General features: G+C 42.9%; 1 protein-coding gene across 1 annotated transcript in view; it reads right to left on the bottom strand.

Moving 5' to 3' along the window:
- Positions 1-26,988, bottom strand: part of ANOS1 (anosmin 1) — a 388,737-nt gene that overhangs the window by 66,538 nt on the left and 295,211 nt on the right. The window contains exon 4 of the mRNA XM_040460147.1: positions 6,070-6,132. Within this exon, the coding sequence (XP_040316081.1) occupies positions 6,070-6,132 (63 nt within the window). The remainder of the gene's footprint in view (positions 1-6,069; positions 6,133-26,988) is intronic.

Raw genomic sequence — 26,988 nt, 5'->3', positions numbered from 1 at the left:
ACTGTAAAACGCCATACGCATGCGCCACTGTAAAACGCCATACGCATGCCTAGCCATGTTTCGGTCCCAGGACACCTGCGATTCCTAAGGTGGAAGGAAAATGGGGACCGAGCCCGGACTTTCCCCACCGCCCAGAGACCACAGTCCAGAAATAGAAGTATCACCTTGAAAGGTAAATGTCTGTCATTCGTAAAAATAAGACGCAGACGTTTACCATTCCTAAAAATAAAATTTTACTATTTATAAAGTAAGAAAAATTAGCACTTTGTGAACATGTGCTATTCACCGCTTACCCCAGCCTCCAACTGCCTCTCTCATCTACCACTCCCGGCCACGCAGCAGGTTTCACTAAGGACAGTGAAGCCTTCAGAAGAAAACTTCCACAAATCCCACACTGACACCCACCAACGTAGCTGAGCTCATTCTCGTATCCTGAGAACACACACACCTTGGCATACAATACCGTGTTCTTGCCCACCATTCATCAGCATCCTTCAGTAGCCCCAACTCTTGCACAGATGTTCCAGAACAGGAGAAGGCACTGCTTCCATTCCCGAATGCATGCATTTACCCAGTACCCGAGTTAAGTTAAGTTAAGTTAAGTTAACATTAACCCGAGTTAATGTTAAGACGCACAGCTGGGTTTTGGAGCATTGGAAGGGTAACATGTTTGAGTGCAAGAGACCCTCCGTAGGAGCGTGATGAATCTTCACAGCTTTAGTTTCTGACATGTGTTTTCAGTCGTATTGGAACATTCCATGGCCCAGTGCACCCAAAGTAGTAAGGGGCCTTGTTCTTCCCCCGTCCCTTGACGTACCCTTACTTCACTAGGATTTTGCATCATCAAAACTCCCTTCTGGTTTAAGCGTGTTCAAGCGACAGATGGTGGGGCCAACAGCTTTCCATGAGAAACAGGCTCTACTTTATTTCCTGGTGGGAGAAGGACAACTTTATCCTCTACTCTGTTCGCTGGAATACAGCAGAGTGAGGAGCAGGTGCCGGGGGCAGAGCACAATGGACCAGAGATGGACCACCACCTGGATTCCAGATCTCGTCCCTCTACCGACTCAACATGGAATCAATCTTGGGCAAATAAAACCATTTTCCTCCTTGTGCATCAGTTCTGTTGACCATCAAGTTCACCTGGTAAAATTCAGACACAACTTCCGAGAACGGTTATGAAAATCAAATATAATAAGCTTGGGAAACATTCTGGAAGGCAAAAAACACAAAGAAATGAACCAACAATCCTATCTCTGGTTGAGGGCAAACCTCCTTCCCGTTCCTATTTTCACACTGATGAGAACTGGATCTATCAGAATCCAGGTTGGTCCGAGAACGGCTTCACTACAAACCCTGGATCCCTGGATCTCACTGGCACATCACTGATGCAGATTAGGCCTCAGTTCTCTGTGACCCTAATGCACACTTCAAACTGCCAGTGTTGAGGTCCCAGCGAGTTCATACTAGGATGTGAAATCACAAACGTCAGAATTAAAGATGAGAAGCGTGTCCTCCAGCAAGGAGGTCACTCAAACTACCATGTGTCACGCTTCACCAAAGCTCGGACAACATCAATTGTAACGGACATAATTATTTTATGCCATTAAGAAAGGAAAAGAATCCTTAATAATTTAGACTCCTACAGTTGTAAGAAAGAAACATTTAAATGTGAAGAAATGTGCATTTCATGATCAGGAAGCAAAATGGTTTAAAAATTGTTTTTTAAAGTTTGAAAAATAATAAGATAGAGGTAATAATTAATAAACGAAAACAATGTAGCAGGACCTTTCTATGTATCTGTCATGACCCAACATGCTCCAAAAAATGACACAGGAAAAATTATCCCATGTGATCCATAGAAGCAATCCTAAAAGATGCTTGCTCTAACACATTTAACCTCTTCATTTAAAGAAAAGCATTTTTAACTCTGACAGAAGCCCAAAAAGGAGCAAAAAGTAGAATTGTATAGAAAATCAAATGAGAAGTTCAAGAGATCAGTATGTGAAGAAGCCACAAACCAATTCTAGATGTATTCACATGCCTCCCAAAGTCTCTTCCGTGTAGGAAAATTTATTTTAGGACTAAAATACCAAGAACAATCATGCTTTGTTTAGAAACGGGTGCTGGTGACACAGATTAGGAAGTAACAACATTCTGAATAGTTGGGCAGGTTTCTTGAGGCAGGAGTTTGAAACCTTTTTCTGTCAAGGGCCACACAGGAAATAGTCCCAGCTTCATGGACCACTCAGCTCTCCTGCCGTAACACGGGAGCTGCCCCAGACAGTCTATACACAACCCGGTGTGGCCACGCTCCTATAATACTTTCCTTATAAAAACGGGAGGCAGCCCAGTTTTGCTCCGGGGACCATGGTTTGCAAACCTGTGCCTTAGAAGACAAATAAAGCTGAGATTGTCTTACAAATAAACACATTGGGTCAAACATATCTAACAGTTTAGCTCTTCCACCTGTAGGAGAATCTAGAGTGCTTCTGGGTCTCAACGTTTAGGAAAGTTTAAGGTCATGAAAATAGGGAGCCTGTATGCACTCTTAGTAAGTCGCTGATAACCGAGAGGAAGGCAGCATTGTGTGAGGTGTGCCTCAGTGAGTGAATAAGTAGTGAGTGAGTAGTGAGGTCTGCCTCAGTGAGCGAGTGAGTAGCCTCCAAAATGCCACAACAGGGGTCAGTCCATCAGGATTCAGTCTCCCTCAACATAACAGTCAGCCATACTGCAAAAGAGAAAGGAAACACATACAGAGCTGTACAAGTGACCAGCGGAACTGAAATCGAACAGCGAGGCTCGAGTTATTTGGCTGTCAGGATGAGGCGCGCCCACAGAGGGCTCACATTAACCGGTCCCTACCTTTGCTGCCTCTTGACTTTCAATTGACCTCTCCTGCCAGACTAGGAATCACCATTTGTACAGGAGTCCCATTTTAACAAACTGCATTTGGTTCAGAAGGCCTCATGATTGCTTCAGAGGGAACAGTTATCCCAGAAGCGTGCTGTCACATTAAGAGTTTCCAGGGACAGAGGTTTCAGATGACCTTCAGTTCTATCTTCCTTCTCGGATATCAGAAGTAACAGTGTCAACCCAGAGTCACGGAGAGTAGGGGGTAATGTGTTTATGAAGCAAACAGCGTGCTACATCTTGTTCCCCAAGATCCTACAACAGCATATTTTAACTCCTGTGGATGTATGGTTTATGCGAAGCACAAAATACAAAATATAAGTAGGTGTGTGTGTTAGGGAACATACAAGACACTGCCTCAGCTCATCACCTTTGTTTTACTCCTGATGACTCTGCTCTGCTCTACGCTTCAAGGGGCCTGAACCACTTCAGTGTATTTGCTTCTTGGAATAGATACACCTTAGAGTGAGCCCCACAGAGTCACAACCTCTCCTGATGTCTGCGTGTGTGTGTGTGTGTGTGTGTGTGTGTGTGTGTGTGTGTGTGTGTTTGGGGGTGAAGGGCTGCTGACTCGCTTCTAACCAGTAGAATACAGAAAAGTGGAATGGATGTCACTCCTGAGAATATGCTGTGTTATATGAGACTTGGTTTCAGCAGACTGGAGATCAGGCTTCTCCTGCTGGAGAAGAGCCACGTTGTGACCTGCCTGGGGCGGTGGGGGGGGAACACGTGAGGGACCTGTAGGCTACTTACAAGTGCTAAGAGTGGACCCCGGCCAATAGCCATTGAGAAAACGGGACCTCAGTCCTCTAACCATAAGGAAATGGATTCTGCCAACAAGTGCAATGAGCCTGTTAGCAGAGTGTTAGCAGAAGCGGTCGAGCCCCCACACAAGAATGGAACGCGGCGAACACCGTGGTTACAGCCTTTGTGGGGCCCGGAGGCAAAGAATGCATTTGAGTCGTGTCCAAACTCCTGACCCACAGAAACTGTGAGATAATATATGGTTGTTGTTTTAAGCCACTAAGCTTGGGGGTAATTTGTTAGGTACCAGTAGATAACTAATAAGAGATACATTAAATTGAATGCCAGGTCAGCATATGTTTTCCGGAGAAGTCTGGCCTGAATCCCTGAAGAAGCCAAAATGTTTTGAGAAAACGGATGTCAGCTCCCTTGATGGAGGACAGAAACCATGATTTACGCTACTCTGGAGCATCCCCACCATCCAGAAAAGGGCTGGCGACAAAGACATATGAAGCTTCTTCTTCCATCCGATGTGACACTACATCATTAGCTTCGCTGTGAGTGTCCTTACAGAGCAATTGGCTAAAAAAACTTTGCGTATCTGCCAATTGTATGTATTATTCAGGCATTTTCACGTTTGCGATTACAAAATGCTTCCAAAGACTTAGTTGACCGCAATCCTCGGGTCTGAAGTGCTTCCGGCAACACAGACGTCAGTCCGTAAGAGTTTGCAAGCCGCCAATATTCCAAGCAGTCACAAAATGTTGAGTACGACTTTTGGAGCAAGACCAAAGCGAGATTAGGAAGACCTCATATTGATCATGTTCGTAATTGAGAAACTTCCACTCTGCTTTTCCCAAACAACGCCGAACGCTCTCCTGGGAGAACCCAATTACACCACCACCCTTCATAGTTGTCCGAGGCGTGCCCAGCCCCAGCTGCACCTGGACACAGGGAAAAGTGTCAGACTGGGTCTTTCTACCTAGAGTTGGGGAGCCATCCGACTTGATGAGCCCCAGCCTCCCAGTGCTTCCACACATGACTCTCATGGACTTGCTATGTGCCTTCTCTTATCTCCACGTTTACCGGGAAGGCCAAGGATACCAGGGGACTGTGGAGATACTTTATCCCCCATAAAATCGATGGAGGTCTTACTAGCCCAACTCCACATTCATATTCTCAGAATAGAATCTGCGCGCCATCCAAGGGGACACACAGGCAACGGGACCATGCGAACACCTCACGCGAGGGAAGGCTGGACCGCTAGGTGTCTCTGGAGGAGCTCAGAAGAGCTCCCTATCAGCCTCCAGTTCCGTTCAGAGAAGCCCAGTAACATCATGTCACTCTGATGCTATGGGGCGTGTCTTCTGGCTGGCTCCCCACAGCTCCCTACAGAGCTTCTTGGATTGCCACAGTAGACTCCCCAACCACTGCTCTGCACAGGCCTTGTGGACTTCGCCCATTCTCCTTTCTTCAAGAGGCCACCATGCACTCAGCCCGACTCCTGCTCCTCCTGGCTATGTCTGAGCACATCCTAGGCTGGGTCAGGCCCCAGACCCCTGGTTTGCTCTGGAGGAGACAGCCCAGTAGAGCAGCTGTCCCCTCTGGAGCATGACTGATGAGTTTAGACAGGAACTTTCCAGGACAATAACACCCTTCATGACCTACCTGAGAGCATAGGGCAAGTAAGATACCTCCCATACAGTCAAAAGTAGGTGAGACTTCCACCCAGGATAGGGGGTGAACAATGATGTGGAAATGTTGAGCACCACACTACATATAAAATGGGTGTCTTCTCCCACCAGCAGGTAAACTTCAACATCATGCTGACAGTTACTTGCAGAATAGCCCATGAGGGCAGCCTTAGTTTATACCTTTAAGAAGGTTCTAGTCTCCTGGGGCGCCTGGGGGATCAGTCAGTTAAGCGTCCGACTTCAGCTCAGGCCAAGATCTTACAGTTCATGGGTTAGAGCCCCGCATTGGGCTCCGTGTTGACAATTCAAAGCCTGGAGCCTGCTTCGGATGTTGTGTCTCCCTCTCTCTCTGCCCCTCCCCTGCTTCCATTCTGTCTCTGTCTCTCTCAAAAATAAACATTTGAAAAAAAATTCTTTTAAAAAGGCTCATAGCATATGTAGTAAACGCTATTCTTGTGTGTCTGATTAACCAATAATGGAAGCAGGGGGTCGCTAGGTTTTAAGAAATCTCAATAATGTTTTTCTTTTTTACGTGAACACACACACACACGCACACACGCACACGGAAACACACACAGAAACACACACACACATCGCCGAAGTAAACTGATCTCCCCGACCTGCAGAAGAACGCGGGTGCCCTTCCATACCAGTGATCCCCACGGAGATTTACACCGCGTGCTACGGTTCCCCTGATGGGACACGGGCGCGGTCTTACCTCGCAGAGGCTGTGGCACTGCTCCTTCTGTAGGTCCCAGGTGTCCTTGCACGGCTCCAGACACTGGGAGAGAGCAACAAGAAGAGTTAATAAACAAACGGACAGGAACAAGGCCAAAGGAAGAAACCCCGTGCGCCTCACTTTTCCATGTCTGCTCGTCTGCTTTGTTTAGCAAAGCCAGCTCCTCAGTGGATCACATCAACGTTGTATGAGCAGGGCCATCCCTACAGAACAGGAACCAATACAACCGGAGAAGAGTTGCCCCGTCTGCAGGTGCCATGTAGGGAAAGTAGTGGTGCCCACCACCAGGCAGAACACTATTTAGATGACAAGTATTTGTATTCAGTAAGAAAGGTTCTCTAGGGGCTCCTGCCTGGCTTGGGTCAGTGGGGCGCACAGCTCTTGATCTCGGGGCTGTGAGTCTGAGTCCCACGTTGGACGGAGACATCCCTTAAAAACGAAGTCTTTAAAAAAAAGGACAGAAGAAATGTTTTCTACAGGTTGTTGTCACAGATGAATTTTGTTTTTTCATAAACTCTACCATGGACTTGTTTTCAACCGGCAACATGGGCCTGTTTTCTCGATTTCTTTTTAAAAATTTTTTTTAATGTTTATTTATTTTTGAGACAGAGAGAGACAGAGCATGAACAGGGGAGGGGCAGAGAGAGAGGGAGACACAGAATCCGAAACAGGCTCCAGGCTCTGAGCAGTCAGCACAGAGCCCGACGCGGAGCTCGAACTCACGGACTGGGAGATCATGACCTGAGCCGAAGTCGGACGCTTAACCAACCGAGCCACCCAGGTGCCCCTTTTTTCTCTATTTCTATATATTCTCCCGCAGGTGACTGGGTGAAGTTTCAGTGTGTTAAATATATGTAATAGGTACTTGTTAACTAATGCCTTCAGCTCAATGGGTCTACCAGTATGAACACGTATCCAGTTTAATTACTTTGCCAAAATGCATTGAATACACTGTAACATAAAGACTTATGAAATAAATATAAAGAATATATAAATTCAACCTAAAAATATTAAAAAACTATTCAGAATACAGAATAAAGCCTGAATATATGTATAAAATTTGTCACCATATATATATTTAAACACATCAGAGGTGATGGCTAGGCTCCACTGTTCAATAACAGCCATCATAATAAATATTAATAATAATAATGTAGGGGCACCTGGGTGGCGCAGTCGGTTAAGCGTCCGACTTCAGCCAGGTCACGATCTCGCGGTCCGTGAGTTCGAGCCCCGCGTCGGGCTCTGGGCTGATGGCTCGGAGCCTGGAGCCTGTTTCCGATTCTGTGTCTCCCTCTCTCTCTGCCCCTCCCCCATTCATGCTCTGTCTCTCTCTGTCCCAAAAATAAAAATAAACGTTGAAAAATAATAATAATAATAATGTACAGCACATATAATAGTATATATTATATATAAAATGTATGCATATTTATATAATAACAATAAAGATTATGGGATAAAGTATATATACATGTATAATATAGTTTACTACTATATATAACACTAGTATAATATATGTTATAGTACTATGTATATTACATGTATACTACATACCTTATATATACTATACCATGGATCTATGTATCTATACGCACACACACACACACACACACACACACACATTTATGTATACTGCAGCACTATATATACACTACATATACCACATAAAATACAGTACTATAAATAATATATAATACTATATACACTCTATATAACATATAGTAATACATAAGAGATAACACCCAGTCCTCATGGTTGAAATTAAAATGTTACATTAACACAGTGGAGATTTGATTCTCAACTTTATGTTCTAAAGCAAGTTTTAATTAGTAAAAATTAACAGCCTAGGTGGCTTAGTTAGTTGAGTGTCTGACTCTTGATTTTGGCTCAGGTCACGATCTCAGGGGCTAGAGATTAAGCCCTGCAGTGGGCTCTGTGCTGGGCATTGCACCTGCTTCGGATTCTCTGTCTCTCCCTGTCCCTCTGCCCTTCCACTGGCTCACACGTTCACACGTGTTCTCTCTCAAAAAAATTAACAGTTATGTAGCTAAATGTCAGTCATCTAAATACCCAGGCACCCATAAGGTCCTTATTATTTTATCTATGATCATTATTTCATTATTGACCAAGTTTTCAATTAAGGTCAAAATTCTCAGTTAAATTCCAGATATGCATACTCTAGAACTCAGGATACACACTGAAAGTGTTTTTTCACTGTCCTTGGTAGTCACCTCCCGCTCTGTTTTTAAAATAAAGATCTAGTTTGGCGGCACCTGGGTGGTTCAGTCCGATAAGCGTCCACCTCTTGATTTAGGCGCAGGTCATGATCTCAGGGTTCATGAGTTTGAGCCCCACATCGAGCTCGGTGCTGACCACACACAGCCTCCACAGATCGATCCTCTGTCCCCATCTCTCCCTGCCCCTCACCCACTTGCTCTCTGTCACTCTCTATCAAAAATAAACACTTATAAATAAATAAATAAATAAATAACTAAATAACTAACTAACTAAATAAATAAATAAATAAAGTTAGACCGTAAGACTCTATGGTGACACTTAATTTTCAGGTATCCACTGTCTTTTTCTTTTATATATACATATGAAAACAAAGTGCTGTCCATGTGTCAACTATCAGTCTGTCATGATAAAAGTGCTCAAATTGTCATCACTGGCTGATAACATGAACTTCATCTTGTAGTTTATCAGAAATGCAAATTCACAGCCTCTGCCCCTAGGCTTAGAGTCAGAATCTCTGGGGTGGGGACCCAGAAATCCCTTGTAACAAATTCTCCCGGGAAATTCTGAAGTTTACTAAACTTTAAAAAGAACTGCCTTATTGTGGTACACCTTTCTCAAGAGATACCTGTATCAAATCAGCACATTGTGGGGCGCCTGGGTGGCTCAGTTGGTTGAGCGTCTGACTTCGGCCCAGGTCATGATCTCGCGGTTTGTGAGTTCGAGCCCCGCATTGGGCTCTGTGCTGACAGCTCAGAGCCTGGAGCCTACTTCAGATTCTATGTCTCCCCCTCTCTCAGCCCTCCCCTGCTCACGCTCTGTGTCTCTCTGTCACTCAATAATAAATAAACGTTAAAAAAGTTTAAAAAAATCAGAACATTGTACAACTTAAACTTCTACAACACTTTGAATCAAATCTCAAAAAACCTAGGGTAGCAAAATGAACGGCTGCAGGATTCGATGGAAAAAAAGAGTTCACAATGTCTCTTGTTTTGGTTTTTAAGAAAAACCTATTTCTTGTAAGAATATTTTATATTCTTTAGTGTTGCATAGGAACAATTCATTTTTCAGTTATCTCAATCTTATTTTCTTTTACTTTATTTTTTTTAACGTTTATTTATTATTAAGAGACAGAGAGACACAGAGCGTGAGCAGGGGAGGGGTAGAGAGAGGGGGAGACACGGAATCTGAAGCAGGCTCCAGGCTCTGAGCTGTCAGCACAGAGCCCAACGTGGGGCTCGAACTCACAAACTGCGAGATCATGACCGGGGCCGAAGTTGGTCGCTTAAGCAACTGAGCCACCCAAGCGCCCCTAATTTTTTATTTACTTTAGAGAGACAGACCCTGCAAGCATGGGGGGTGGGGCAGAGAGAGAGGGAGACAGAGACAATCCCAAGCAGGCTCCACACACAGAGTCTGACATGAGGCTCCATCCCACGGCCCTGGGATCATGACCTGAACCGAAATCAAGAGTTGGACACTCAACGGACTGCGCCCCACAAACGCCCGTATTTTATTTTTTAAAACTTGAGCTCTTTTATGATACTTCTCTAAGGCCTGCACGAATTTGTCCCCAGTTCACTGGTGTTCACCCCTCCCAAGTATATTAAAGCAAATCACAGGTTTTGCCAATATAACAGTTCTAAAAGAACACCGGTTTCTAACAGCAATGAAATTGTTTAAAAACTTGTCTACCCAACATATTTTACGAGTTCCTTAAAGAGTCAGTCTTGTTTCCTGAAGGTAAGTCCGCTTCCTTATCCTCAGAGCTCTCTGTATGTTTTTAGGCATTGATTCCTAGCCACAGAGTTTAGTAGTCATTTACTAAGTATATCTAGACCTAATTCCTTCTCAAGACCATTTGGGGATAATAAATGGCACTCTTGAGGATACCTTGAGATTTTGTTCAGTTGAAGACATGCCCCATCATGTTTGAGGACCACTGCATGAGGTCTAGGGATTTTTCAGAAAGACAAGTTCAGCTATACTTACAAATGAAGTCTTTGTCACTTCATTCAGGAAACATAGAACATCCGTTCCACGTAAAACTGCTCGATGCAATGTGGCTAACAATGTCTCAAAATTACGTCATTCTAGCTTTGGATCATTACCAGACATGTAAATTGTGAAAACACGATACTACATACGTGCTTAGCTGCATTGTCACAACTACAGACATCAGTGCATTAAAAAGTTTCAATCCTTGGGGCGCCTGGGTGGCTCAGGCGGTTGAGTGTCCGACTTCGGCTCAGGTCATGATCTCACAGTTCATGGGTTCAAGCCCCGCGTCGGGCTCTGTGCTGACAGCTGGGAGCCTGGGGTCTGTTTCAGATTCTGTGTCTCCCTCCCTCTCTCTGCCCCCTCCCCCCACTCATACTCTGTCTCTCTCACTCTCAAAAATAAACAAACATTAAAAAAAAAGTGTTTTTAAGTTTCAATCCTTTGAGACCTCCGCAATTCCACATAATCCAATTCCTGACAGACTGTGGAACAAATACCTTATACGAAAGAAATATCATTTCCAAACACAGGCTTACTTGTGAAATGCTAATGGAAGCAATACATAACGCACTTGTCTTCTTGTTAATCTGAAATCTATCTGCCAAGTGCAGCATCAGTATGTGCAATTCATTTAAAGTTCTATTTTAATTGCAGGCTTTGCCTTATTTCCAATAACCAGTAGTCATCAGTGTCTAAAGATATATCACGAAATGTTATTAATGCCAACCAACATTTTCTTTTAATAATCCTCTGTGAAAACTATCTGACAAGAAAAGCCTGGATATAGAAATCAGAGTAAATCTTTGCAGGTTAGATCTGCCAAAGCTCTATTTCTTTAGAGTGCTCTTAGCCAGGTAGAATGATTGCAATAAAAGCCAGAAAGGGTGAGAACAAAAGCCCAACCATTTCTCGCACACTTCAAATAAGAAAAAGCATCCTGTTTCTCCAGATTAAAAAAAAAAAAAAAGGTTTGTCAAAGAAGGCAGACTGAAATCTCATTTCCATGAGAAAAAGGTTACTACAAGCAGACGATTGCTTTGGAATCTACTACATATCACAACTATAAGTGCCCTGATCAAATGACAAAAAACAACAACAACAACAAGTTACTATTTTAGCAAGTGTTTTAAGCTTTCACACTTTAGGATGATCAACTCCATGAAATTATGCCTTCCCACGTTACTGCTTCACGCAAAGAAAGAAAAACTTCAAAATTCAGAGAAAATTTTTAAAAAATCAGCTCACAGAGCTAATCACATAGATCATCATCTGGAATTTAGACATTATTTTTCACTTCATCGAGAAAGACACAGTTACAATATCACTTCCTTAGGTGATAATTCTATATTACAATTACATTTTGACATACAGTAATACAAAACCTGTACATACGATATTCGACTAAAATGTAAGCACTGAGCACTGAAACCTTGGGACATTTACTACAAGATTCTTCATGTACAGTACCAGCTCAATAAACATCTGTTAAGCAAACTTACTGATGAGTTAAAATGTTTTTATAAGCAGTTCCTGGAGCTGGGACACTCAAAGATGCCCAGGGACCAAGCAGATAATGAGTGAGGGTGAAGGAGGACTAAGTTACGATTAATGGGAGTACCAAAAAGAATCGTAAAGTCGAGAGCTCGCCCAATGACTAGGACACAGTGCTGTTCACTGCCTTCTAGCTCTCGGCCAGAGCTGCCCAGCATGCGAAACTTCAGAGATGCCAGGATACTTACTCTATGTAAACCTTTACGACTTCTAAATGTATTGCACAGTGCTGTGTAGGTAATTTTATTGCTATTTACTTACAGCATAAAATATTAGATACATTATTTTAATTGCTCTAAGTAAGTGGTTTTGAAATGGGAGTAATTTTGTCCTTCCAGGGAACGTTTAGTGATATACGTAGATAGTTTTGTTTGTAACAAGTGAGGACAAGTAACAATTGCTTCCAGCAAGCAGCGGCCAGGGATGCTGCTTAAACATCATACAACACACAGGATAGTACCCACCTCACCACCCCCCACAAAGTGGTAATAAAAAAAAAAAAAATTAGCTCCAAATTCAATAGTGCTGAGGTTGAGAAATTTCTTAAAAAAAAAAAAAAAAAGCAACAGAAATGCAGTGGATTCGTCGTAATAACAGTTGATCCTGAGAAACAAGTGGCCCAGGATAGAGGAGGAAAGGTTAACTCAGAACTGTCACCTCTAATTATGCCACAATTCTACATGTTTTGGTCACATCCATCCTTCTAAGACATGGTTTTGATAATGTGAGTTCTCTGACAAAATTAGACAGTAATTACCCAATTAAGCCCCAAATATGTAGATTTACATACAGAACATCTGGTCAACCAGCAAATCCTACCTAACCAACTTCTTCAGCCTCTTATGACTTGCTTTGCCATGAAGCTGGTCTCTTTTCTGTTCCCCAAAAGCAAGACCCCTCAACTTCCACTGAGTTACTACATTTCTTCCTTAAAGACAGTCTGTTCTGACCTTGTCCACTCTGACCAATAGCTCTTTCAAACCACCTGCTTTTGACCACTGCTACATACACAGCACACATGGATTCCCCATCTGCAACTCAAGCATTCCCCAAGACCTCTCACATTTTATTTTTCAGTTTTTCATGGAGGCTAGGAGTTGTACTAAAGTCACACTATCTCCAATTGACTATAAACTCTTCAGGAGGGCTGTGTCTGCTGGCCGTGTACAAGCCTCGTTCGCAAGGCATGTGGGACCGAGCGCACCAACACCAGAACAGATTCTCAGGAACATCCCGTGCACCACGGAAATGCAGCCAGCACAGAACGGGGGCCCAGAAAGCCTGGGTGTGAGCCCCATCTCTGCCATGTGTCTAACCTACAGCTGTGGGAAAATCACATATTCGGTCTCCACGCACTAACTCCACCAGGAGAGTACAGTAGCTCCTATTGTCCGAAATTTTACTGAACGTCAAAGAGCACCAGAACCCTTTACGGATTTATAAAGCACTTCTGAAATTATTTGTTTAGTGGCACCTCATCACAAGAGATCTGTGGAGGTACATACAATGAGGTACTATTACTCGTAGATTTTACAGAGAGGAAACTGCAGTTTAGAGAGGTTGAGTAAAGAAAGGAAGTGACTGTGGTGGAAACTTCCAGAACTGGAAGCCGGACCCCTGCTCTGGCACACTCAAAGGAATGTTACTTCCATTACAGAACACTGTGCTGTTCACGCCACCTGCTACAAATGCTTCACAGGATGATGTATGTGAAAGGGATTTGGAAACTGAAAAGTACTTCACAAATCTGTAAGATTACGGAATTACTACGATCTCGGAAAGGATTCAGCTCCAAAATGCCCTAGGTGTTACAAATTCCAAGGAACTTATGAAATCATAACCAATAAGACTCAGTATTTCATACCACAGACGAAGGGACCCAACTCCCACGAGCCAAAGTAGTAACAGAGAGGGAAATTATTGCTACTGCTTTGGTGAACCTCCTTCTGGACAGGTTAGCACAAATTTCCATACCTTACATTTAACCAAACACTGCCATAAAAAGAAATTATATTAACTTATATACATTACCAGCAAAGGAAGTTATATTACCTAACTAGCAATTGCAATAAATTCTGAAGCACAAAAGGCTGGTATAAAATTCAAATTTTCACACATGTCCAATAATCAAGGAACAGAACCCATAATTACATTACATTAAATGAATAGAACCCATGGTTAAAACAAAGCAGCCAGCATTCTGTACAATCCAACCCGGTCAAATTAACATCTGCTAAATCAACAAACAAGGATTAGTGTTTCCTATATGCAATGTATTCATCTAGTCTCCAAGATGAAGGAAAATGTGTCAGCCATTCTGCCGTAAAGCAGTATATAATTTGCATGGAAGAAAAGCATGTAAATAAGTCTAAAGCAATGAAGCATAAAATAACCAAGAGAAGAATGTGCCAGAAGACAGTAAAGAAGTGATATGTATTTCCATATGGGAAAATTGGAGAGAATTTCATAGAATTGAGGACTCATGAATTAACTTAGAAGGAAGAGCAGGACTTGAGCGATTTTAGCAGATCTGGCGCATGGATGATAGATGTGGGGGGATATGGTGCAGGAGAGCTAACAGAGGAGAAGGCATGGCAAAACACAAGGCTAGCAGCATGGCCCTTGGAACTCAGTGAGAAGCCACTAACTCTCTTAGAACAGACAGGTGCGTGCCTCACTTTGTGTTTAAGACAACTTGAGTATTGGTGCAATACAACGACTTATAAAATACATATATTTGGTCCTTCAGATGACCAAAACATATTTGCCAGATATATTTAATCTTCGTCCACAGTTCCTGCAAATGCTTCAAAGCCATAAAGGTGAATGGGTGTCTTGTTATTAATGAAGGTGACTTTAGGAACCCCCACCCCCACCCCCACACCAAAGGGCAGGGGCTGATTGACAGGAGGACCAATCACTTGATCAGAAGGTTGGAAGTTTCAGTCCCAGCTTCTGACTTCTGGGGAGGGGAGAGGGGCTGGAGACCGAATCAGCTAACACTTAGTTGATCATGGCTATGTAATGGAGCCTTCATAAAAACAAAATAGGACTGGGGCACCTGGCTGGCTCAGTTGGAAGAAGACACGAATCTGGATGTTAGGGTCCTAAATCCAAGCCATGTTTGGTGTCGAGATTACTTAAAATGAATATATAAGTAAATAAACTTAAAACACACACACACACACACACACACACACACACACACGAGGTCTGGTTTTTTGTTTTTTTTTTTTTTTTTAATCCTTTCCAGATACCTTTCATGTTTGGGCAAGCAGAACACTTCCATGTGCCACAGAGCTCGGCCCCAAGCTCCATAAAAACAGAAGCTGCTTTGTTGGGGACCCTGTCCTATGTATCTCTTCACCTGCCTGTTGATTCATATCCTGTATCTTTTTGTTTGCTTGTTTTATTTATTTACTTTGAGAGAGAGAGAGCATGTGCATGGGAGGGGCAGAATGAGAGAGAGAGAGAGAGAGAGAGAGAGAGAGAGAGAGAGAGAGAGAGAAGATCCTAAATTGGCTTCATGCTGTCAGCACAGAGCCTAACTCAGGGCTTTATCTCCCAAACCACGAGATCGAGATCATGACCTGAGCTGAGATCAAGGGTCTGACACTTAACCGAATGAGCCACCCAGGTGCACCCCCCCCCCCCCCGTATCATATATTTAATAAACTGGTTAATGTAAGTGCTTCCCTGAGTTCTGTGAGGTGCTCTAGGAAATCAGTCAGCCCCTAAGAGGGAGTCATGAGCATCTCCAATCTATTGCCAGTCTGGATTTGGCATTGGCCAACGAAGCTGGAGGCAAGCTGGGCAGTCTCATAGGATCTGTGGGATCTGATGCCTCCCTGTCATGTCCGAATTGAGTTGAATTAATTCTCAGACATGCTGCTGGTGTCTGGGAATTGCTTGGTGCTGGGGCGGGGGGGCGGGGGAACAACCCCTCACATTGGAATTGGGTCCAGGAGCCCTGAAAGAGCTGAAATAGGAGTTGGATTACAGAAGTGAGGTCTTGCAGCAAATGAAAGCAGAGCAGTTTTTGCAACGTCTTCCAAAGCTTCTGTCCACCATTTATAGCATTGATATGGCATCTGGATGGCACAGAACACTGGATACAAGGAAAAGGAGCGTGAACCCATGAAAGGCGATGTAGGGCTGCTCCAGACACAGTTACAGGTTTGCCTTGAGATAGGCATGAGGGAAACATGAGAACAGGAAAACACCCCAACACTTCTAACCTCCATCTGAAAGGAAGCCATGGTGTCCATCAGATGGAGGGTGTGGGAGAAACAAACACAGGGCAGGTGTTTAACAATTGAGGGGCTCACGTGAGGAGTTCAAGGTGTCCAGTGGATGTACACAAAGGAATGCCCAACAAGCTACTGGAATTGTGGACATGGAGTTTTGGAGAAAGGCTGAAGAAATGATGGGCATTTATAAGTTTCTCTGCTTTTCCTCTTACACCATTCATTCATTCGTTCATTCCTTTCACAAATATTTCCAGAATTCATCTACCACAGTGTCACACTAGGTGATAGGTCTGCTAAATGTATGAACTACACACACAGGAAAAACTTCCTCCAAGTTCTCGAAGTCTACCAAAGGAAAGGGAAAGGGAAAGAGAAAGAAAAAGTGGAAGGAAGGAAGGAAGGAAGGAAGGAAGGAAGGAAGGAAGGAAGGAAAAGAAAGAAAAGGAAAGGAAAGGAAAGGAAAGGAAAGGAAAGGAAAGGAAAGGAAAGAAAGAAAAGGAAAGGAAAGGAAAGGAAAGGAAAGGAAGGAAGAAAAGAGGGAAGATGTGTTTGTTTATAAGCAAATGTGAAAATGGAAATACAGAAAATACGAAGATTGGAGTGTCAAGACTTTGGGGAGTTGGGATATTCAAGAGCTACAGTGGCCACACTGAATACTTCAGCAAAAATGTTTTTCTCTCCCCTTTTTCTGTTTGTGAACAGGAGACTGGAACTCAGGGAGATAAAAATGTTGGAACATGTTGGTGAAGAGAAGGAAGGGATGGCTGAAGGTGGAGGAGAAACAGGAAATAATCAATTGACCAAGGTCCCAGAGAATGTTTCAGGGGCTACAATATGGAAACATAGAATTCTAGAGAGGCAAGGAATCTCTGCTGGTCATGTATCCCAACCCTACATCCTCCAGATTCAGAAACTAAAATATCTTTGTAGAGACCATGGCTGGTCAGCAGGATTTCGGTCCACAGGTCTATGATCGGACACGGGTCCTTCAATTCCAACGTTCGGCTTAGAGAATGTAAGAATTTGGATGTAGGGGTACAAGACAGTGTTCAAGGGGTACAAGAATAGCCGTTCCAGTGAGAGTTTTCTAATACAGTGAGAAAGTGATCAGATGAAGGTGTCCTCCATAAGTGCAATTCTGCTGGTTGAGCTTCAGTGGTCTCAGAGGCAAGAGCACAGAAGTGGATCATTCCTGCCAGGTCTGCGGACAAGAGACAGACCATGGATCCTCAGAGTCAGATTAATCTGGAGGAGAACTCCTCATCTACCACATGCTACATGTTTTCTCCCCATTAGAGTTTTATTTTAACCTCTCTGAACCATTCGTTTGCAACACAGAAAAGAGTACAAACATTTTTGCCAAAGAAGATCATGTTGAAATAAATTTTCTAAAGACAATCTTTTAAAATACCTACACAAAATAGGTGCTCGGTGAATCTGGTTCTGTTCCATATCTAAAGGACCAATGAAAAGAATTTTAGTTCTTTCCTGTTTCCCTGATACCTACCTTTTTTCTTTTAATTGCAGAAGAAAATACAATTTCTTTTCATTCCTGTCCCTCAAGCATGTTCCAATAATTGTTTTAAAAGTGCCATTTTTGGGGCGCCTGGGTGGCGCAGTCGGTTAAGCGTCCGACTTCAGCCAGGTCACGATCTCGCGGTCCGTGAGTTCGAGCCCCGCGTCAGGCTCTGGGCTGATGGCTCAGAGCCTGGAGTCTGTTTCCGATTCTGTGTCTCCCTCTCTCTCTGCCCCTCCCCCGTTCATGCTCTGTCTCTCTCTCTGTCCCAAAAATAAATAAACGTTGAAAAAAAAAATTTTTTTTTTAAATAAAAGTGCCATTTTTTTCTTTTTTTTTGCCAAAATTCCAGCAGCTATGTTTGGGTGGGGTGGTATTATTCTTGTGTGTGGCCAGAAGGTGGGATCAAAAGGAAAAATCTGAGACTAGGGCACTGTGCATTTTGTAGCACATATGGTATGCTTTCATACACACACACACACACACACACACACACACACACACACACACACAATTTCCGTTGGATAATAGGGAAGCAAGTAATAGTTTATATTTAATTTTTGTCTGCATTGTTGCCTGGAGAGAAGGAGTAAGTTTTGCGTTCCACATACAAATACACACAAAAATCCAACTTTTCATTTCAGACAGGTATAGATTCATAGCATATAATAATGCTATCAAGAGAAGTTTCCAAAGACCATTTCTGTTTTCTAAATTAATGGCAGCGGTTTCTCTGGGAAACTGTAGATCTGGTTTTTAGATGAAGTGGGTTTTTTTTTTCAATATGTTTCCTAAAATATGTGCACCCGACTGCCTTTAGAAGTATTCATGGACTCCCTCCAGCTCTAAATTGGTATAGAAATTGTTACAATCCTGTGTGTCGAAAAGCGCACTGGGTCTTGCCCAAATAATGACATCTTTTGGCAGACATCCTATGGAAGTACAGTTGAACCATCATCAGAGCCTAAACCACAGAGGATTAGCATGCCAACCCAGCACAACAACGTTACGCCTTAGACATCTCATGTCGCAAATCAACTTTCTTTGAAACGATCAAAGGATAATTCCTCTCCCACCATGTCTATCTACAAATCTGGGCTCCCTTTTATCACAACTATCTCTCACAATAAAGGGAACTCTGACATCAGAAGCTTTTTAGATTTCAGTGAAGGTGTTGAGAAACAAACAAACAGAAAACAATGGAAGTGGGAAAACGACATTAATCAAGGTAGAACCATTGTCTGCTCGTAGCTCTTTCTCACCTAAACTATGTCATTATGCATATCATTAACTCTCTGGAGGCAGACAGGTCACCGAATCCTGTTTCACTCAAGACCACACATGCTTTCTTATCGTCCAGATATTCTGCCTGTTCTTCTGCTACGGAATTTTACCGCAGCACTGGAGTTTCAAATACTATTCACATGGCTATTTCTCACATCAAAAAGATACTCATTACAAAGAGAAAGTCACAACTTTACAGTGGAAAACACAGGCAGAGACCGCCTTCATGAAGTGACAAAGGTAACGTCTCCAGGAATGGGAGAGGCACAGCATCACCACAGGAAATATCAATCAAATCCACCATAAGGCTCCTTCTATGAAGCAACAAACCTCTAGTCTTAAAAAACAAAAACAAAAACAAAAACAAAAACAAAACAAAAAAAAAAAACACTAACATCATGAAAGACCAAGAAAGAGGAATGCTTCCAAACTAAAGGGGACTAAAGATCTATAACAAGCAAATGCAAAACATAATGGGGGGCCAGATCCTGAATCAGACAAAACAATGCTATGAAGGACATTACTGGCACCACAGGAACATCTAAATGCAGACTATACATGGAATAGCATTACATTCAGGTTAATTTCCCTGAATTTGATAATCCCATAGTAAGACATGCGTGCTGAAGCACTGAGGAGTAAAAGAGTCATGATGTCTGCAACGCGTTCTTAAATGGTTGAAAAAAAAGTAACAATTATGAGGGCATACATACATATAATTTTTTTATGTATACATAGAGACTAAGTGATGAGGCAAATATAACACACACACAAAAAGTTAATAACTGGCAAAGCTAGATTGGCGTTGGCAACTAAAACCAGGGCCCAAGGGTATCTGGGTGGCTCAGTAGGTTAAGCGTCTAACTCTTGATTTCGGCTTAGGTCATGCTCTCACAGTTTGTGGGTTCAAGCCCTGCATCGGGCTCTGCACTGACAGCACGAATCCTGCTTGGAATTCTCTCTCTCTCTCTTTCTCTCTCTCTCTCTCTCTCTCTCTCTGCCCCTGCCCTGGTCACACTCTCTCTCTCAAATATAAATAAACATTAAAAAGAAAAAAAAGAGACAGGGATGGAATCTGGCACACCATCTGTTTTGGTAAAGAAAATTTACTGGAACACAGCCACGCCCATTCACCCACATGCTATCTGTGGCTGCTTCTGTGCTACAATAGTTGACTAGCTGCGACAGAGACCGTATGTCCAAAAAGCCAAAAAAATTTACTCGTCTATCATAGAAAGTTTGCTGTACCCTGATTTAGATAAAAGGTATGTGGAAATCCTTTGTACTATTCTCATAATTTTTCTCAGTTTTTAATAATCAAGCTAAACACTGGAAGTACATAAAGTATCTTAAAATGACTTGAAATCTCAACATCACAAAGTTTCTTCATCTGGCATCATTAAAAAGCTATTATGGACATACATCTACTGCCAAAAGAGGGTTGAACATTATAAAGTGGGCATCGATGGGCTTATTTAAATAAGGAAGAGTGGAGATTTGCAGACAGACGCTTCAGGTCTGGAAGCCAAAACGACCACTCATCTTTCTCCAATATTGACCCCCAGGCAATCAAAATAACTCAAAACCCTGTCCCAGCCATTAGTCGGATCTTAGAGGCCGAATTAAGGAGAGCCATATTGAGCACCCAGAATCTCAAGGTTTCGCGCAGTCAGATTTTGCATAGCCTGGAATCACCAGTCACAGCATCCAGCAGGCTTAAACAGCCAGACCCCATCTCCTGAGTGAAAGCCAGAATTTAATCTGCACAGCATGCTTTTGACACCACAGAGCCCCCAGGTTAAAGAACTTCTCCTTGACATGCTTCAAGTTGAATGGAGATTAGGATTTCTATCACTTCATGCTACATTTAAAAGCTTATGCAAGTCTAGAGTTGATCCTTATCTCCGTATGTATTTTTTCTACACATTTTCTTAACAACACACAATTCCTGAGAAATCATGTAATTGGTAGCATTGGAGAACCGTGTCAATCGTATTCCCAAGCTGTGTGGCCTCGAGTCCTTTCTCCCTGTGCTACTGACCTTATAAAACATTGCACACATCACAGGAGAAATTAGATTGTTACTTGTCCCCATGTTAAATCTCACAGAGACAATTTTCAATACCTTATATGTGCTGTGAGTTAATAAGATTGTTCCTATCGGCATTATATATGAATGGCATAGGTAGATACACACTGTCAGCTTATTATTATTTCTGAGAAATTAAATCTGTGTCTGAGAGGTGAGTGGGTTGTAGGAGGCTCTAAAAGACAACCTGAAAGCAAGTCCTTATTTGGACAAATCAGCAAGACTGTCAACACTAATCTGTTCCAGAGAGAAGCAGTCTGTAACATTGACAGCTTAATATCTTATCTGTGTGGCTTGGTTGTCTGACCTGTCAAGCTCAAGGAAGGCATGGCGTGCTCTTGAAAGGACCAGGGAACCAAAACTCACAAGGACTTCCATGCTTCCTGTCTGCCTTGCCAGATCAAATCACCCCAGCTTTGTCCACATGAAAGCGTCTCGAAGACATTAGTGCATCCCTCAACAAACCCATTCAACTTGGCCTTATGTGGTAGGTCTGCTCAAAATTAACAAGTGAGTCACAATATTCATAACATTCCAGAAGCTGGAAGGAAAACACTGCCATAGAGGGTATATATTAGTTATGGGCGGGAAGCCCTATTTATATAGAACATATTTGACCTTTAGTCCAAACTCAGAACTCACACAATCTCATTTAGATATGTGATTTTGTTCTTCCTTTGCTCCCAAAAGACTGATATTGAGTTTCTGGTGTCCAATAGAATGCCATTATAATAAGATAACAATTGAAGCTACTTGTGAACCCTTTCACAACTAGCAGCAAGTGCGAACTCAGTAAGTGTGGATCACAGCTAAGGTTTTGTTTAAGGCTCCTACTCTTTCAGGGGAGCTTGGGTGGCTCAGTCGGTGAAGCGTCCGACTTCGGCTCAGGTCATGATCTCGCACTCCGTGAGTTTGAGCCCCACGTCGGGCTCTGTGCTGACAAGTCAGAGCCTGGAGCTTGTTTCGGATTCTGTGTCTCAGTCTCTCTCTCTGCTCCTCCCCCGCTGACACACTGTCTGTCCATCCGTCGGTCTCTCTCTCTCTCTCTCTCTCTCAGAAATAAACATTAAAAAAAAATTTTTTTTTTAAAAAGGCTCCTAGTCTTTCAGGAGACTTTGCAGAGCCTAGAATCCTTTCTTTATACTGTGGGCAATGCAGACATGGGTTCCCAATGGTACTTTCCTTCGTAACTCCCTTGACCTGAAACACATAATCAAGAACCCAACCACAGGGGTGCCTGGGTGGCTCAGTCGGTTAAGTGTCCAGCTCTTGATTCTGGCTCACGTCATAATCTCACAGTTTGTGAGATCAAGCCTTGAGTCGGGCTCAGTGCTGGCAGCATGGAGCCTGCTTTGGAGTCTCTCTCTCTTCCTCTCTCCCACCATTCCCCCTGCTCTCTTTCAAAATGAATGAATAAACTTAAAAAAAAAATGTAAGAACTCAAACATAGCAGTCTCATTTTGTTGTTTTGTGTTTAAGTCAGTTAATTCAACACTGTTTAATGAACTCAATGTTTACTCTGGACTCCTTTACCCACTCATTCATCTGCTGAACAAAAAATCAGCCATAGAAGGCTACCGAGTGGTTGAAATGTGGCCCATGTGACTAATAACCAAATATTTAATTTCACTTCATTTTAATTCATTTAAATCCAGAGAGCCATATGTGGCCAGTGGCCACCATATTGGAGATGACAAACTGAGTATTAGAAAAGTACAAACCTGTGCATTCAACATCCAGTACACTCTCTTTTTAGTGGGAGAGGAAATAAAAACCACGTTTCCCACATGACCTTGATACTAAGATTCTGGATCAATTAGGCTGTGCTAATTAACATACTTACGCAGCACTTGGGGACAGAAATGAAGCAGAAGGTAGTTTCTTGCCTGTCCCCTGTTCACTATTTCTACTGTCACCCTCATCTTCCTTCCTCAGCATCCTGCATATGTGGACAGGCTTCATCAGGGGGAGATTCTTAACTCTGATGTCATTGTTCCAGAGAACCCCCCAAGCAAGAGAGAGAGCCAGCTCTACACTGGTCTGGAGTCATTTCTGGAGGTTGGGCAGATAGCCCCATCATTCCTTCAACACTTCCAATTTGAGAAGCACCTCTTCCCGTGTTTAAATTCCTTCCAGTTTATGTACCTAGAGTGGTTTCTTTTCTTCATTCTCACTGCCTGATACAACCGATCAAGATGCTAGATGTGTATCCAGGCTTAACCCCTACACCATCAAAAATGCAGAGAACGTAGATTCAGCTTCTCTGATTGTCTACCGTGTCACAAATGTTCACCTCTAATCCCATGACCCCTTCACTGTGCAGTAAACAAGAGTAAGTAAACAAAGTAATATTCTCCACCTGCTTAACTCCCCTCCCTCCCTCTCCTGCATATACATTTACTGAGCTACATCTACGTGTCCAGCAGTCCGAGGCACAAGGGCAGTACACATCCACACAGACGTTGAAGCCTCCCAGCTTCAACCTCAAGTGCAACAGATGACAAAATTCATGGCACCATTACAACGCAGTGGGTCAACGCTACAAAAGAAAAGTAGAGAGATGCACTGATGGAGCAGGCTAACCCTGACACGGAGCTGGGCAAAAACCCTCAGGATGAAGTGAAGTGTAGGCAGAAAACAGAATAATGAGTAAGAAAAGAATGAGTAGCAAAAGAAGGGGGAATAGAAGATTATGTTCCTGTAAGATGTGATTTCCGAAGCATGAAAATAAAGCTGTAAATTTCAGCAACACAGACCCACCCGAGAGGTTTCTGCTGTGTTGTGAGATGAGAGACATAACGTGATTTATAACACACAGAGTAAACTCTCAGCTTGTGGGCAAATGGAAGCTGGGATCTTTGCAATCCTCAGAGTAATTGCTGAATGTGTTTCCAGAAGCATAGCAGGCAGGATGTCGAAATGCAAAACAGAAGAAAGAAAATGACTCTGTTACTGAAGAAATTTATGTTCCCTTTATCAGAGACAAGTGATCTAGCTTCCTATTTCTCCAAATACCCACTGCTGTTTTATAAGGACAATCCTTTAATTACCTCAGAAAGACAGCACAGAGAGGTCTGCTTTACGAAATGCTAACATTCCCTAAGTAAGATATATGCCCTTGAGAACAACATATACGTGGACACAGCGATATTGTATGGCACTTATGACGTAGTTGACTGTAGTTAATGACTGCTTATCCCATTCAGGGGAAGCTTAAAAACAGTCTCACTCACACACAAATTTATTCAAGAAATTTAGATAAGATGTGCAAACCCCATAAATCTGAACAGGCAGTTTCGTATAATTTAGGACCACTACATTTAACAGTCTAACTGGCCAATGACGCACAAAACAAGCAGTAAAGGGTATTTCTTTCACACATTTTGTTACTTGCTACCCAATTCAGTTTGTTCAGTTCACGTGTCAGTTCACGAGAGTGACCCTACACACCCTGAATCTGCAGAATAACATGGTAGCCAAACTCAACCAAGTCACCGCTGACTGATCATAATACAGCCACGTCACTGAGAGCCAACCAGATCTGCTTTGTTCCTGATGGACTTAGTGCACTTTTCTCCGTTGTGGAATGCGCTTCTTCTATTTCTTTAATATGCAAGAAACGTCTTTATGTTTTTATTCAAAACATTAGAAACTCACGCCCGATGCATTAACTTTAAACAGCAAATGTGACGGACTCGTGCACACACTTCACTGCGAAGAGGAGACTCGGCAAAGTAAAGCATCAGAATGCCATCCTCCAAATAGTTTTAGAGACTCAAGACTTGTCCAACAAGGCGATTCAGCCCTTCCTATGCACTAATGAGCTCCTCTGTCTTTTATTTATTTGGGACATAGAGTTGCTGTTGGTTAGTGAGCAAAGCCAGTGACACCCACATGACTCCTTCTTGGTCACTTTCTCCAACCCACCCAGCCCATCCCCACCCAGAAGCCCAGTAAACCAGTGACAACAAAATGCTCTTGTGCCCCGGGTTGACTGCTCCTCAGGAGTTTTATAGACCACCTAACAATCAAAGAAGGGGGTAAAGGCCGCCTCTGTGCCCGCAGTTACTTTGTCTTTCCTCACCGGCTCCCCACGTTCCCCGCCCACCCCCCCCACCCCCAGCACTGCCACCACCATATCCTCACACGGCTAAGCAGCCAGAGGCATGGGGCTTTTCAGCCTGAATTTCACGGCGTGATAAAATGCAGGGGCTGTTTCCCTGGGGACCTCAAAGCCCTCCTTTGTGAGCCCAGTTGAGGGTCAGGTTAAGTCCTGCATTTTGGCAGCAGGAATCTGTCTGCCTTCACGCTGAGGTCTGCTAACGGGGGCGAGAGGAAGGGAATTCCATAGAGAAGCCAGTCTCAGAAAGCGTTTTCTCGGAGGCACAGCCCCCTCTGCCACTAGACAGAAATCGGGCAAATGTGAATCCACTGCCCACCGCGCTGATAGCCCTACCAAATCAATTTGATTAAGCCGCGAGGGACAGGGCCTTCTCTTTCTTGCAAGGCTGAGTTCTCACTTGTTGCTTTAAAGAGAAAGAAAAGCAAAGCACAGCCTTTAGCTCAGACGTTTTAATCACCAAGAAGAACTTGCAAAAAACAGTACTGGAAAGAATGAAGATATATTTCTTGGGTCTTTTTTTTCCCCCCACTTGCAATTAGATCGGAGAACTTTGAAATTAATTCTTCTCAATACAAGAAAGCTGTTGTTCTATCTAAAGACAGTGTCCCCAGTGAAAAGGTTTACAGCACATGATTAATGTCGATCATTTCTGTAAACTATCATGACAATTTCTGCTCCAGAAGGAAACCGACCGGTAGAGATTGCCCTTAAAAACGTAAATCATTCAATATGACACGCATCAGTAGTTTGAACACAGAGAGGGTTTCCTAATGTAATTATAACTGACACAACAAAGCTTTCTCATTGTAACAGGATTATATTTCCTTCTAGAAAGCTGTCCCGAGATTAGAAACTTACTTCAGAAGTTCAACCTATATGTGGAAAGATCAGCATTTTTAAATTATGAAAATAAGCAGGGTAGTCAGACAGATAGAATACCCAAGGAGTAAGGAGTTTTTCAGGGGATGCAAGCAATAAGGAACAAAAAATTTTATGAATCTGACGAGTCATTGCAAACATAATTGGATATAGACACACATACACACGCACACATGCACACGCACACACACACAAAAGCAACACATTACCAACTAAACAATTCATCTTTGGTAAGTGGAGGGATAATCTGATGTCTGGAATAAGAAGAAGGAAGCTCTCAACAAAATGTTCAATGAAATAAAATAGCAATCCTTACATTCATCTTCTCATTAAACTTAGTTCTTGTGATCATTTTGTTTTTACTTTCAGTGACGTGGATGCAATTATTCCATCAGTTTTTAAGTTTATTTCTTTTGAGAGAACGAGACAGCATACATGCGCTAGTGGGGAAGGGGCAGAGAGAGGGACAGAGAGAATCCCAAGCAGGTCCCACACTGTCAGCACAGAGCCCCACGCGGAGCTCAAACTCATAAACCACGAGATCGTGACCTGAGCCAAGATCAAAAGTCAGATGCTTAATTAACCAAACCATCCAGGCGACCCTCCATCAATCTTTTAAAATAAATTCTAGACACACCAATGCAAGAATTGGTACTCCGTTTTATGGATTCCTAACAGTGCTTATGTTACCCACAAGAGGTCTTTATGTTGGGGTGGGGGGAAGGTGTGTTCGCCACTTGTACCCATGGATCTTTGTCTAATCAGTCAAAATAACTATCAACCCAAGATACCGGTGACTATAACTTTAAGCTTAAAATCAGATGTTGCACTAATGAATTGGGCCCTCCTATTCTAAGTTACATTATTATTCTGTCCTGCTTCTGTTTAAGATTTAGGTTGATGAGAATATCACTATGTATAGTACCTTTTGGCCTTACCATTACATGAGATGCGTTTCCCACGTGTCATT

Source organism: Herpailurus yagouaroundi, unplaced genomic scaffold, assembly GCF_014898765.1.
Source record: "Herpailurus yagouaroundi ecotype Mexico unplaced genomic scaffold, PumYag 248, whole genome shotgun sequence".
Taxonomy (NCBI): Eukaryota; Metazoa; Chordata; class Mammalia; order Carnivora; family Felidae; genus Herpailurus; species Herpailurus yagouaroundi.
This window is presented reverse-complemented; position numbering and strand designations above follow the sequence as displayed.